At 52.9% G+C, this 15,231-nt stretch overlaps 3 protein-coding genes; all 3 read right to left on the bottom strand.

Annotated features, from left to right (window-relative positions):
• Positions 1-5,267: 5,267 nt before the first annotated feature.
• On the bottom strand, positions 5,268-6,218 carry CHC_T00008810001 (Glutathione S-transferase). XM_005715683.1 is given in 4 exon segments: positions 5,268-5,429; positions 5,430-6,023; positions 6,124-6,159; positions 6,160-6,218. 2 exon segments carry the CDS (start codon positions 6,157-6,159, stop codon positions 5,430-5,432), a joined length of 630 nt encoding a protein of 209 aa, XP_005715740.1. The 5' UTR covers positions 6,160-6,218; the 3' UTR covers positions 5,268-5,429.
• A 1,520-nt stretch (positions 6,219-7,738) lies between these two features.
• Positions 7,739-8,850, bottom strand: CHC_T00009444001 (Glutathione S-transferase). XM_005715682.1 is given in 4 exon segments: positions 7,739-7,894; positions 7,895-8,485; positions 8,579-8,620; positions 8,621-8,850. 2 exon segments carry the CDS (start codon positions 8,618-8,620, stop codon positions 7,895-7,897), a joined length of 633 nt encoding a protein of 210 aa, XP_005715739.1. The 5' UTR covers positions 8,621-8,850; the 3' UTR covers positions 7,739-7,894.
• A 3,833-nt stretch (positions 8,851-12,683) lies between these two features.
• Positions 12,684-14,942, bottom strand: CHC_T00004045001 (hypothetical protein). XM_005715681.1 is given in 2 exon segments: positions 12,684-12,725; positions 12,726-14,942. The coding sequence occupies 1 exon segment, from the start codon at positions 14,940-14,942 to the stop codon at positions 12,726-12,728; it is 2,217 nt and encodes a 738-aa protein (XP_005715738.1). The 3' UTR covers positions 12,684-12,725.
• Positions 14,943-15,231: the final 289 nt, after the last annotated feature.

Genomic DNA, 15,231 nt, shown 5'->3' with positions numbered 1-15,231 from the left:
AACATCCGATGCGGACGCTCGCGTGCGGCCCGGTCGCGGTGGCGGTCGCAGCAGGGCTTCCGGGTTCTCCACCCGGGGGCGCGGTGCGCCACTGCCACTGCGGGTGCTCAGACGCCCGGAGGCGGAGTCTCCCCCTTCTTCCGGTCGGTTCATCGTCGAATACGCTTCGCGATCGACGCGGTGATTTCTCAACCTTTTCCGTCCGTACGGTTCTGCGCGCGATCGAGCGACCACGCGTGCGGCTCAACCTCGAGAGTTATCCCCTCCACAAGAGTACCAAATGTGGGATAACTCCTCTCCGCCCTGGGTTGGGTGAGAGGCGGAGGCTTTAGCGAGGGAGCACGCGGCGCGGACGCGACGCGCCAATTGAACCGATCGGACGAGCTCGCGAAAAGGGAGTGGCTCACTGGCCGGTTACGCGCAGTCGCCCTGTGGTGCGTAAACGGGAGCGACCGGTAACGGGTTAGAAGCCAGCGCGCGCGGCGGACAACCGAAACGGACGTACGTAGGCGCAAAAGGGACGGGGGCGAGCTTGCCCCCGTTTACTGGTGGGGACGGGTGCCAGGTCTTAACCCCGCAGGGGGACGCCTCGGACACCTGTCCCAGTACAGTAGTACAGTACCTGCCGCCTAGTGCGTGCCGGGTACTGTACACAATTAAAAAACTAGCGCCATAATTGCTACTACCGCACGGCCGCTGCTACTACACGTGTGCACCACTGTACACGCGTGTTGCTTACAGACTACCGCACGGACGACACGTGTGCTAACGTACACGTACGCCAGATTACGACCGCTCGGCATGCGCGCGCGCTCGCTACACGTGGGCACAGCCGCCCACGTGTATACCGTATACGGCCGTCCGATGACCTCCGCGCGCTCGCGCCGGTCATTATACTACACGTCACACCCTTCATCTTGACCGTCTGGCCGAGATAATCCCATTGTCCTCCATGTTTGAGAGTAGCTAGGACCATGAAAAGGGCGTCCTTTGCGGTGTACTGACATCGCCGCCCACGGCCAACGTTGTAATTATTGGCCAGGAAGGTGCGGACTTTTCCGTAGAGCTGAATAAACTCCTTGATGGTAAAGTTTGTTAACTGAACAATGGCAGTGCCTCCTCCGTTATTATCAAATGTGTCCAGAATGGGGCTGTCTGAATCATTCTCCTCGTCAGTGTCCGCTTGTGCCTCGCAGGGATACTGCGCGAGAGCGGCTTCGCGGCCAATGGCCGCATCCGCCAAAATCTGTGAAGCGGCTTTATGCATCATTGGGCGTTATCACTTCCATGACGGCCAGAGCGAGATCGGAATGATGATGCGGAGGGGGGTTGGCAAACCGTGGCGAGCTGTCGGGGGAGGTAGGTGTGGTTGCTGTTGGGGAGGTAGAGGTAGGTTTGGTTGCTGATGGAGGAGGTGGGGGTGGTCGCCGCCGTCGGGGGAGGTGGGTGTCGTCGTTGTGAGGGAAGGTGGATGTGCCGCTGTTAGGGGAAGCAGGTGTAGTGGCCGTCAGGGGAGGTGGATGTGGACGCCGTCAGGGGAGGCAAGTGCCGCCGCCGTCGGGAAAAGTGAGTGTCGTCGCCGTCGAGGAAGGGTATTGTCGTCTCTGTGAGGGGAGGTGAGTGCCAACGCCGTGGGGAGAGGTGGTTGTGATAGCCGTCAGGGGAGGGAGTGCTGCTGCCGTCGGGGGAGGTAGATGTGGCTGCCGTCAGGGGAGGTGTGTGTCGCGGCCGTCGGGGGAGGTGGGCGTGGTCGTTGTGAGGGGAGGTGGATGTCGCTGCCGTCAGGGGAAGTGGGTGTATTCGTCGTCAGGGGAGATGGATGTGGACGTCGTCAGGGGAGGGGGGTGTCGCCGCCGTCGGGGGAGGTGGATATGGGCGCCGTCAGGGAGCAGGTGGGTGTGGGCGCCGTCACGGGGAAGGTTGGGGTGCTCGCCATCAGGGGTGGCGAATGGGGCCGTCGTCCGGGGCAAGTTTGGGGGTAGCTGTCATGGGAGGTGAGTGCGATTACGTGAAGATATGCAGGGATGGATCGCATTGTAGTGAGATGGCATGATTTGAAAAGACAGCCCAATGCTGATGATGCGTTTCTGCGCTCAGCATTGGTGGCACTGCTCATGGTATGATTGACTAGAATGAAATATCAAAAATATTTATAGGAATTAGGGGGAGATCGAATTGGGAGATAGTCTTTCCGTATTTACTCGGTCGTTTCCGTTGCTACCCCCATGGTTACTGTATGGCAATAATATGTGCGTTGTCAATTGACAACTGTTCAGAAGGTCTACTAGATATACTCTGTAAATGCAGACTTCGTGCGTAATTAACGACATATTGTTGAAAGATTGAGTCGTTACCGAAAACACCAGATTGCTACGTATAGCTGGATAAATTTCAAATTTATTCTGCATTTTTGATGACAACGTGTGTACTCAATTTTGACTGGATGATTACAGTACTACAAAAAATGTACCCAAATATTAATCAAAGATAGAATAATAACGATCACTGTCTCTGTCGGCCGTGTACAGCTCTAACCCAAGACGAAGGCGGCGCTTCGCACGGTATTGTTCCTGCGCACGCCTCCTCTTCTGTACTGTATCCTCCCCAATCGCGTATTGCCTATTTTTAACCTGATTGTGACGGTTCAAATCAGCAGCACGGAGCGGATGCCACTTGACATGGAGATTTGTCAGGCTGATACACAAGCGGAAAATCTTATCATAACTTTTCTCAGCTCACCTGTTTTTGCTTGACAAAATATTCCAGTAGAGAGGGAGCACGCGGCGCGGACGCGACGCGCTAATTGAACCGATCGGACGAGCTCGCGAAAAGGGAGTGGCTCACTGGCCGGTTACGCGCAGTCGCCCCGTGGTGCGTGAACGGGAGCGACCGGTAACGGGTAAGAAGCCAGCGCGCGCGATAGACAACCGAAAACGGACGTACGTAGGCGCGAAAGGGACGGGGGCGAGCTTGCCCCCGTTTACTGGTGGGGACGGGTGTCAGGTCTTAACCCCGCAGGGGGACGCCTCGGACACCTGTCCCAGTGTACAGTACCTGCCGCCTAGTGCGTACCAGGTACTGTACGCAATTAAAAAACTAGCGCCTCAATTCCTAATTACCGCGCGGACGCTGCAGGTACACGTGTGTACTACTGTACACACGCGCTGCTTACAGACTACCGCACGGATGCCACGTGTGCTAGCGTACACGCGTAATACTAGCAAACTACCGCTTGGCCGACACGTGCACTACTGTACACGTACGCCAGATTACGACCACTCGGCACGAGCGCGCTCCCTACACGTGGGCACACCCGCCCACGTGTATACCGTGCACGGCCGCACGGATAATAATCTCCCCGCGCGCGCGTCTGTCGTTATACTACAGTGCACAATCTCCCGAAGAAATTTTCCACAATTATTCGATCTGACAAAATCTTCTTGTTTTGAGCCTCATCTTCTAACGTCAAGTGTCCGTTCACGGGTTTGCGCCTTGGTATGACAGATTGCAAAAACTCACTTGAGCCCTGATAGCCCTTATCAGCCAATAGTCCCCAGGTATTATCATACTTTTCACATAATATGCCAACGTCTGCAATGTCCAGCTCGTCTTCCTTCTTGGCCATAGCATCAATGTGAAAATCATCCATTTTTCTCATAATGTCGATGTCAGCAACGGAGCCCGGATAATGATCTCAGCATCCAATAGACAGTCCGTTTGGTAACACGGAGACCTCCACCTTATAACCGTACAGCTTATGCTTTCCGCTAAAGTACTTCTTTCCCTCTTCCATAGATCCACTTGGTCTGAAAGCTTGCTGAAAAGTAACATCTGTAGCATAAAGACAAAACTTAAATGTCTTAAACGTCTTTTGTGTCTGTAGCATCTTTGCCATTGTCCAAGACTCCCCCAGGTTAAGCACTAAAGTCTCATATAGTTCTTCGAAAACTACATTAATACACTTCATAACCGTGGGCTCAAACGTAGGACAACTCACACCAAACAGCCTTTACAAGTAGTGCCATTGCCCACCGTGTTTAAGTGCTGTCAAAGTGAACAACAAAACATCCTTGCCACTAAACTGTGACTTTCGTCCTTGCCCCACATTCCAGTTGGTTGTGACGTGGTCTTGCAAGAGAAGCCAAAGCTTTCCAAACTCATTTACATCGAAGTTTGACATTTGCATGATCGCCTCAGATCCTCCTGTGTTGTAAAATTTATCAAACACAGGAGAGCTGGACGTGCATTCGTCATCAGAGTCTTCTTTTGTGGGGTTGATGTCGTATTCGTCAATTTCTGCCTCGCGTTCAACAGCTGCATCGGCAAGCAGTCTCAGTGCGTTATTAACGCCGACATGCTCCGCTAAAGGAGCATTGGGAGGTGTAGGACGGGCACGGGAGCGATTGGGAGAAACCAGCATAGTGGTGAGGAAAAAAGGAGCTGAATTGGTCTGGTGATAGCGCTGGGACAGAATTTGTGCACAGTTAATGCGCAATGTTGAAGTGAATTCGGTGGGAAATGTGTCTTATGAGCGTTTAGCGTGGCAATGCGCAAAGGGGCGGGGTTGTGTAAAAAAATTTGAAATTCTGCATTTCGACGCTGTTTATGATAATTGATACTGTATTGTGTACAGGGCGGTACCCTATTTAGTGCTACCCCGTGTAGCGTGATAAAATAGGCACTAAATCGGGTTTGGCACAAGAACGGTAACTTAACAAGAAGACTGAATATAGTATTTAACTAAGGAAACCCGTCAAGGTCGTCTGTTTCTGCTTCTTCTGTGGCTTGAGAGCCTCAAATATGATGCGTCTAGCCTTGCGCAAATGTGAAGACGCATCAGGTAGCGAGAGAGCTACCGCTGCCGCCTCTAATTTTGAGAACTCATTCGCTGCTTCGATCAAAGAGAGAGAACGAGCCTGACTAGCATTAGAAATCTCCTCCATCACTGTATCTGTATGCTCTGCTTCAGTTCGCCCAGATGAAACACACCTAGACCCATCCATTCCGCTGAATGGGCCCGGGGGGCACTTGTTTATCATACCTTTTGGTGTAGAGCCGTTAGAGTAGCACTAAACCGGGACATACACTATATATAGAGGCACTAAATCGGGTACCCCCCTGTAATCGCTCTGTCTTTACGTAAAGTTGATGTGTTTTTCGTAAATGCAGCCATTCTTGTTTATGTGGTCATGATCTCTACAGTGCGGATGGATTTGTCGAAAAGGCCTACTGTAGCGATTCAGAGCTCAAATGATCCCGCAACAATATCGAGCAACCCGTACACTTACCAATACCCTACATACGATATGTACCGCACATGCCGGTATGGCAACAATGAGTTTATAAAGAGGCACACCAGAGGCGCTCAAACTAACCCTACCACGCATCTAAAGCAACGCTGCGATTGCTGGCACTACACGCTGACATCGCTACGAAAACATCTTCACCGGCTTCTTCTCGTACCACTCCGTGACCTTGGGATGCTCCATAACAGCACTGTAGGACTTAACAATTCTGACATACCCCTCCAACAAATCCTTATCTACAAAGTCCAGCATGCCGCACCTGATATTAGTGACCAAGTGACAGATGTGCAAATCGGCGATAGTCATGTTACCTCCGACGGCCCACGGCCCATCGCCGAAGGCCTCGAGCCTCTTCTCCAGCGCGCCGACGTACCTCGGCACATCGACTTTGGAGAACTTGTCCCTTTCCTCGCGGAGTTTATCCTTATCATCGCCGCGGTAGCGGTACATGGCGTGGGTGACGTCATCAATGACACCGCCCACCTCGTCCACCTTGGCGGCCTCCAGCGGGTCGGACGGATACAGACCCGCCAGCTTTCCACAGTAGCGCAGAATCGCGTCCGACTGGGCCACCTGCATGCCGTCCACGGTCAACATCGGCAGCGCAGCGTACGGGGTTTTCGGCTTCGCCTCTTTCCAGTGGTCGAATACCACCCTCTCGTCCTCGAAGGGTATTTCGCCCACCACGAGCGCAAGGCGGGATGCTTCAGCGCGGCCCTGGAGAGTCAGAAATAGCACGAGGAACGGGGTCAGAACTTGACGCACAGAGACAGGCGCGCGAAAGGGGGAGCGAGGCTGGAACGAAGCGGGAACTTACGCGCATATCGAAGTAGGTGAGCTTGATTTCCGGCATTGTGCGAGTGTGGCTGAGCGGAGGGGTAGTTCAAGAAGCGCGGATCTGTTGTCTGTGTGCGAGCGGTGGGACGCGCGAAGGAACGAGCTGGCGGGCGAGGGTATTTGTAGGGGAGCGCACGCGGGGTGGTGAGTTCTGGAAGCGGACTCGCGGGGGCTTCAGGCGGCGGGAGCGGACGTGGTTCGATGGCCGCGCGCGATTGGACGGCGTGTTTCTTCCGTGTGCACGCGTTGGGCGAGCCAGTGCGGGCCCGGCCGGGACGCGATCCGGCGGCGCGCGGCGGCAGCAGCCGGAGCGGCCCGGCGGTGAGTCGGCTGCGGCAGATCGCGGTGGGCATGTGGCGGCGCGTGGTTGGGCGAGCACGCGCGAGATTATGTCACGAGTGCGGACGCGCCGTTTCCTTTTCGCGGTGTGAATCAGGAGATCCGGATGCCGGGGTTCCCCTGACCGCGGGGGGCCGCCGGCGCCGGTATATTTACCAACTCTATGTCCTATCGTACGCCTATAAATAAGGCTATGCCTTATTTGAGTGTTTGTGCGGAATCACACGCGGGCACCCGCTCCCCGCTGCCCCGCTGCCCCCGCGCAGCGCGGCTGCCGCGCGGCGCGCATCATCACGCGCACGCCGCTTTTCTCCGCGCCGCGGCCTTGCCTGGAAGCGGCCCTTGCGTGTCGGGGACGGGCTTGTCCATGGGATGCCTTTCTCTGGCGACAGCGGTTTGTAGGGCGGGACCCTTTGTAGGGATGGTGAGGATCGTATATATGAATTTTCCATATATTTTACAAGTTTATAATATACAAGATTTGTTGATATTTATGGAATAAATAACGAAACTTGAAACGAATGTGTGTGCAGTACCCTGGTACTTTATGTTACGTAGCATGGGAATGGCACAACCACCCGTGCTGTACCGGTGCTGTACCCCTGTTATCCGCTGGAGCTGACGCATCAGTAACACATGTTAGAGTGCACGCCGATGCCTTCCATCCTGCGAGACTTTTGGCAACTTTACATTGCTTCATGCTGCCCGCGCACTTGTACAGTATGATACAGTACACAGACAGCTTGCGTATTGGGTACGCTAAACTTTACTCCATACGCAGCCCGGGCAGTTGAGCAGTACACAGACAGCCTGCGTATTGGGTCCAAGTCGCCGTTGCCGCTGCCGTACCATCCACTGCTGCGCAAGAATGCATTAGGTACAGTCGACCCCCCTCATTAGTGCATCCCCGTGCCAGACCCCCCAAAACGAACTGTTGACGTCTCGCCCTAAAGAAGCAACAGCAAAGCGGTTTGTAGGTCTCTCTTCAGTCTCATTGCTGGGATTCCCAGCGTACAGTTGTACACGTTTCGGAATCCGTGACATGGGCTGAAAAGCGCACTGTTGACGTACATGTGCTAATAAAGTACGCACTATGGAGGATACCCCCTGTATACACTACCGTACGACCGTACGATGTCCCTCTGTGGGGAGGAGCCACAATGTCTTCGATCAAAGCCGACATTTTGCCTTTAGTACGTGGCCCCCTAACTCGTAATTGCTGTCGCTGTCGTAGGTGCCATCACTGAACACCCTCATTCATCCACGTAACGATGACCGAAAAACGGCCCAAGTACTTTAATTAAGCCTATTGAGCTATCACGTTTACAGAGCGATTACAATTCACCTTCGCGCTGCACCATCTAAACCACAGCGCCATCCCCGACCGGGCACAGCACGTGTTGTTAGTCGCATTAGTTCTGGGCTTCAGCCTGCTTCTTGTACCACTCGACCACCTTCGGGTGCTCCTTGACCGTGTTACACACCTTGGTCAACCTCGTGTACTTGTCAAGCACATCCTTGGGGACGTGATCCAAGTACCCGCTGGTGAGCATGAGGTACATAGCGTAGATGGCAAGATCAGCGACCGTCAGGTTCTCCGTGACGGCGTACGGGCCGTCTCCGAACTGCTCGAGCCTCTTCTCGATGCCGCCGCAGTACCTGGGGATCTCCACGTCCACAAACTTCTTCCTTTCGGCGCGGAGCTTCTCCTCACCCTCGCCAGACCCGCGTCCGGAGATCGTGATCACGTCCGACGTCGTGTCCATCAACTCGTCCACCTTGAGCGCGTGCTTGACGCACCCGGGGTACAGCCCGGCCACGCGCCCGCAGTACCGCAGGATCGCGTTCGATTGCGCGTGCACCATCCCGTCCACGTAGAACACCGGCACAGAGCCGTACGGCGTGTTCGGCTTGCGCGCAGCCCACTCGCCAAACCCGAATGTGTCGTTCTCAAACTCCACGTCGCCGATCGCTAGCGCGAGGCGCGCAGCTTCGCCACGGCCCTGTTGTGTGGGAGTGTGTGTGTTGGAAAGAGGTTAGTGTTGGGAACTGGGGAAGGCGCTCAGGAGACCAGGGCTGTGAGTGCTTCAACTTACAGAGACGCCAAAGTAAGAGAGCTTAAGTTCAGAAGACGGCATTTTGATGGTTGAGATAGTGACGGAAATACGAGGTGGGATGGTAGTCCTTTGGGAAGTCGATGAGGAAGTGATGTGAAGGGACGGGGAGGGTGTGTGCCCTGGCTTTATATAGGAAGAAAGCGAGCAGTGTATCGACAGCAGCCATGCTCACATCGATGGCATGCAGAGTGCAGACGGCGACGTCGAAACTGAGTCATCACCAGCGGGATCGCATGTGGGGTGCAAAGTGGAGCTGGAAAGTCGACGAAGAGTATTGGAGGATGGGACATGCTGTGCGTGACGTCGTGCAGGCACGTTGTGGGTTAGAAAGAAGAGAAATGGGCTGGGAGAGACGAATTGCCCTCACAAATGCTCTGCATCCAATGATGATGTGCCAGTGAGTTGCTCTTGCTTTCGGCCACATGTGCCAGGTGTCAGTACCAGCAATGCCCAAGGTACAGAAGTACTCGCGTGAGGCACGAGTGCAGTACAGTGTAGAAGACATTGGCCCGCTGCAGATATTCCTTTCTAACGGTGTATTCCACAGCTCAGCCAATCAAAACTCGCTTAGGAATGTGCTATTATAAACTCTACCTGTTTCTAGCCAATCATATTCGCCGTGATGGACTTGGTTATCATACTTAATAGACAAATATAAATTCAGTGAAAAATCCACATCGGACAGATTTGTTGCGGCACTTCCAGTGCGGCGCTCCCCTATGGTCTAGTGGTTAGGATTTCCGACTCTCACTCGGGAGGCCGGGGTTCAATTCCCCGTGGGGGAATATTTTTTTGATTTCGTTCCTTATTGTTTTTACGGCCCTATGTCTGCGCAGCACTGCCCACCTTTCAAAAGTCTAGCACATTCCATAGACGTCGTCATCTCTGCTCTGACCAACGCGGTTTCGATTTCTCTTGATTGCACCCAATTAGCATGCGCACCTGTCCTAGCTTTTGAACGGACCGCTCCTCGCCTGCCATGACACAACAATACCCAAACCCTTTGTTCTCCTTCTTCGCAGTATACCTTTCTGGAACAATCTTCTCTTCCGGAAAGAACATCGGCCGTTTCTCCTTTCTGGGCGCTGCAAACTTCCAGGAAGCTCTCCACTTCTTTTTTTAGCAACTCCACGTACCTTCATATCATTTTTACATCAGACTTACACTTGTATGATGCTGTCCTCCACTGCCGTAAAAAAAAGAAGTATCTCCCTGCTTGGCAACAGTGATAATTAAGGCGCAAAACGCTACCCTATCACGCTAATAAGATAAACACATGCACGTCAGATGCAGTCGCTCACCAGCGGACCCGAGAAAACGAAGGCGTACTGTCCAGTATGACTTGCATTCGTAATGGGCGCATGCTGGTCCATGCTGCTGACACCGCCCACCCCCGCCAAGTGTAAGCTAAAAATCTGCAGTATGAGATACTGTAGTGTATGCCCCCCCTCATATTCTGTGATAAAGAAAAAGAGAAAATACAGGGGGTCCCACGCAATAGTGCTATACCGGAACAGACCTCGACATATGGCACTATTGCGTGAATGGCACTATACTGAAAGCGCCAAAACACAATCATTTACATACAGTTGTCTCTGATCGCTCGCTTCAAACAGGACATGTCCTGGAAGCGAGCGATCAGAGATGCCAGGCTTTGAAGAGGAATTCTACTGTACCTCTCAATAGGCGACAGCTGCATACGTCCCTGCCTCCCCCCCTGTCCGCTCTCTTCTCCCTTGCACTCGCTCTACCCCTCCCCCCCTGCGGCGCCCCCCCAGATGTTCTCTGCCAAAGTCAAGGAGCAGATTCCGTGCCCGCTGTGCGTGATGCGGCGCTACGTGCTGTGCGACATGTGCAGCGGGCACACGTGTATGAACACGTGTAGGAAGTATGATAACCGTGCCAAGGCGTTTTGCATAGCACTAATGCGTGGGAAGCACTACTCAAAGTGGCACTATTGCGCGACCCCCCCTGTACTTGTATTTGTATGTGTAGAGAAGTCCCCTATCCTCTCTGAGCTCTGTGCAATACCTTCACACATATCACCTCCCTGAAACTTTTTACGTCTCTTGCTCTTTATCCTGGTCCCTTCCAAAGTTCCTCACTGGGTGCTCCAATCCAAACAGCAGGAGGTCGAACTGCCGGCCCCGTGGGTAGAGGTTGCGTCTTTAGACGAGGGTAGAGGGCCCGCTTGTTTAATTGAACCCCTTATCCGATGGATTATCACAATCCGCACGGTGATTCGTCTTTTTCGTCGTAGAAACTGGGTTCAACTAAGGGCCCCGTCTGCTTCTATTGTCGTAATGTAGTCCCCCTCACAGGGTTAGTCCAATGGGCATAAATGAGGCGAAGGATCGCTGTTGACCCAAACTTTGTTGACAACCTCAGTTTCTATTTGGATTGCAGTCAGAACTTCCGCAAGTTGCACATGTTGACTCACTGTTGTGAGGGGGCTTTCGGCGAGGGTCTTGTGGAGCATAAAACGCCACCGCAGTGATTTGTTGAGCAGTCTGATCAAGGTTCCGCAGGATCTGTGAGAGCAGCTATTGGGTTAAGGAGAGTTATCCTTTAAAATCTAGGCAACGCTTCCATGGTGTACTATATCTAACATGATCCTGTGTATATTTTGGATATTTTGCTTTGCCTTCACCAACGATAAGAGCATGGTGCGTGAACAGCATACGAAGACAATCTCAAATGTGATTTTGGACACTAAACTACATTATACTGTACTGGTCATCTGATTTAGATATTTGAGACAGGCTACGCAAGTGATAATCCCAAGCAGAGCCCAGCTGCTGTAGTCGGAACTGCCTTGTTTGGATGCCGCATGGCAACTATACTGAGACTCGCTATGGTTGGAGTAACTCTAAAAACTACACGCTTGAATGATGCGCATGAGCTTGGATGATGCACATGGACTTGGATGTCTCAGTATACTACGGTGTACAGTACGTGTTCGCATGAGGCATCAAATCTTTCCTGCTGGTTAGCATGCCTATCATCCAGATACGTATGATCCCAAAAGTGAGGAGGAAGAAAATGAGAATCACAAGTAAGGCGCTTACCTCGACGTGATTCAATACAAGCATTGTCCTCGTTAGCTTTCTATGAAATGGAGGACAACAACTACGACATCGTGCCAAATAGGTATGAAGGCGGTAAGGGGCAACGGAGGATGCAATTGTTCCGCCAAACAGTCGCGAAGAGCACGCATCGAGGAACAGAGATGAAGGCCTGCACGGTCATGAGCTTATCATCAGCTTTTTTGAAATTGAATGGGCATCCGAATGTCAGGCAGGGCACAGTCCTATGAAGGATAATCCCGACGTGAGCGATAATCATGTCAGACGCAGAACCAAATGTTATGCTACGGACAGCAGTCGAAACGGATCGGCTACAGCTACTCTGTCAGGTGGAGTCTGGATTGTCCTAAGCAATGCTACAGCAAGCTGATAGCATGATAGCATGAATGTCGCATTACGGTTTTCTGGATGCAGAGTGGAAACTCAGAGGCTGGTTTGGCGACCAGAATACGTCTGCCAATACATGCAGACATCCAGTGAATAGGCGCGGGAGCGCAAACTGTGCGCTGTTCGTGACCTGAATCGGCTCCACGATGAGAAAATGGTTGGAACCTCGACAGAGAAGGCGAGGCGCGAGTTAGTGACTTGAAACGAAACTGTACTGGGCGGGCTTTAAAAGACCCTACCGATGTCTGTGACAGACCAGGTGAATCGCATGAGTGGAACAACATAAACCATTGAGGAAGTTTGACCATACTATTATGGGTTGGTATGCCTGTTGAACGCTGTTAAAGGGGGTTTGATCGAGGGGCATAAAAGGGACGCTTGCAGCATTGGCAAGTAGCACGCCGATGTAGGATAGCTGCAAAAGGGAGATGGAAGGGGTTTCGCTTCTTGGCACCAGGGAACAACTCTCGAGCGTGAGGCATCATGAGATTTGACTTGCGCCCTCCTTCCTCCTGCGCTACGCTACGAAGCAAACGGTTTCGAGCGCACGTGTAGCGTTCGTTGCGACCTTTCGTGACGTCGATGACAAGCGTAACAAGCCTGGAACATTCTTAGAACCCTTTAAAATAGTAATTCTTTACAGCCCACGACCTCTACAGACTCTTTACTTCATGCTCTGCATTTCCGTCCATTGCAAACTCCTCACTCAGGGCTCCATTCCCTGTAGCAGGAGGGCGAACTGGCGGCCGCTTGGGTGGATGCTGCGGCTCCAGACTCTTCTGAATGGCCCGACTGTTGAAATTGAACGCCCTATCCAAAGACTGGAACCAGTCCCCAGTATGATCCGTCTTATTAACGGTAGGAACTGGGTACAAGTTCATCTCAATAATCATGCTATCTCCTCGTTGTAACTGCTGTCTTGATTTCCCATCAAACGACGCCCATGCATGTGATCGTGCCTCCTCGGATATCTGTATTCTAATCTTTGCAGAATCTGGGAATACGATCGGTCGGAAAGATAGACTGTGTGGGCAGATGGGTGTGAACAAGATTGCAGGCACTGATGGATGTACCATAGACCCTCCAGCAGACATTGAGTATGCCGTTGAACCTGTTGGGGTTGACATGATGATTCCATCCGCTTGTACTGTCGTTATGTACTTTCCATCACAGAAGCAGTCCAGATTGCATAAATAGGGCGAAGAGCCTCTGTCAACCACAACTTCGTTGAGAACCTCAAATTCCTTTCGAATTTCATCTCCCCGCACAATTCGACACGTTAGTCTCATGCGTAGGCTCAGGTTGCAATTACCTTTCATCACATCCTCAACTTCGGTGCGGAAGTGGTCGTACTGGAATGGAGTCAAAAAGCCGAGACTCCCCAAATTAAAGCTGATCACGGGTGGGACGGCTTGTTTGAATAGTGAAGATACATGCAAAATGAGCCCATCTCCCCCGAGGCAGACAACAAAATCCACAATCTCATGTAGAGATTTGGTCGAGGAAAACGTATCGAGGTACAAACCATTGGCGATTGCCTGAGTTTGCACCTGGGGCTCGACGATAACGTTTAACTTTTTCACCTCCAGAAAATACCGGGCTGCTTCCAGCACGTTTCCCATCAAAGCGGGACCCCTCTTCGCAAGCAACAGGACAGTCTTCGGATCCTTATTCCAGACGAGCATGACTTGCTCGGTCGCAGCGCCCCTAAATGCAATATGACTTCCCTCCACACTCTCTCGCTCGCACATGTACCCATCACATCGTATCAATGTAATCGGTGACTTGACACCCTGCCCCCCTTTGCCTTCCTTCAGATCAAGTTGACCAAGACCTGCTTGCGCTCTCATCGCAGCGGCTGCAGAAATCGGACGATTAGTAGAATCGGCGCTCTTTAGATCTTGCTCAGTTATCGAACTAGGCCGGCCAAGTACGTTAGGTGGTGTAGCCACCATCGGGGAAACCCTCGCTGACGGCAGTTCACCAATTTCACTCTGCCGCTTTACACCCTTCACTTCTAGTTCGGTCGCGATATCCTCCAAAATCTCCTCCAGCGGGCGGTCCGCATCGACGCGGGCAGCGCGAGACGCGAGGTGGTCGTACATTTCCGCGGTATTCTTCCCGTACGTCGCGAACAACTCTGCGACATTCGCGCCAAGATCCTTGTCCAGCACGACGAGCCGCTCGAGCACCTCCTGACTATCCGCCGGCCTAAGCTTGAGGTTATACAAAGAGTCGGTCTCGGGATCGAGACGGCGGTAGCGAATTCTTCTGCTGAGCGTATCCCTCGGGGCATGCAACATGAATGCCACGCTATAATCAAAGCCGGCCTCTGTCAAGGCGGCGTGTTGATGGTTGTTGCGGGGGAAGCCGTCCAACAAAAACCCGCGGTCGGCGCAGTCGACTTGACGCAAGCGCTCCAGAACCATGGGGATGACTATGTCGTCTGGGACTGGGGCGGTTGCGCGGACGAAAGGGCGGGCCTTTACGCCCCAATCGGTCTCGTAGAGAACGTGTGCTCGCAAAAGCGCACCGGTCGAGATGTGGACCAGGCCGTGCGAGTTGCTCAATGACTCGCATAGCGTGCTCTTTCCGGAGCCCGGAGGGCCCCACAAGACGAAACCGGGGGCGCCTTGTACCGGGGGAGAATTGGATGCTGAAGAATTGGAGGCTGAAGAATTGGAGGCTGATAAATTGGAGGCTGACGAATTGGAGGCTGAAGAAGTGGAGGCCTCGCACCTCGGGGGTTGGCGGCGGCGGCGGCGGGGGAGGGCGGCGCGCAAAGGGCGGTGCGAAGGGTGCAGGCGGGTTGGGAGGTCACGAACGGCGCTGCTGGAGAGGAGCGGGGTCGAATGAGCGAAGGCTTCCATTGTGGCGGCTGGTTTAGGATGATGAACTGCCATACCTGGGTAAGCACGTGCTCAATAGATGCTCAATGGTCAGTGAGTAAAGAAACGCGTTGGGATGGGGGTTGGGAGGATGGGGATAACCGAACGCAATCCTGGAGAACCGATGGTTGAAAGAAGATTCATAGATTGGCGCAAGACGTGTAAAGATTGTGAGGTTGTACGCGAGGAGCAGTGAGACTATATCTTCCAAGTGGCATCATACCATTCATGCACAGAGCAATGTCCAGAATCTGAAATGATCTTTGTGCGA

Source organism: Chondrus crispus, genomic scaffold, assembly GCF_000350225.1.
Source record: "Chondrus crispus Stackhouse genomic scaffold, scaffold_21, whole genome shotgun sequence".
NCBI lineage: Eukaryota > Rhodophyta > Florideophyceae > Gigartinales > Gigartinaceae > Chondrus > Chondrus crispus.
This window is presented reverse-complemented; position numbering and strand designations above follow the sequence as displayed.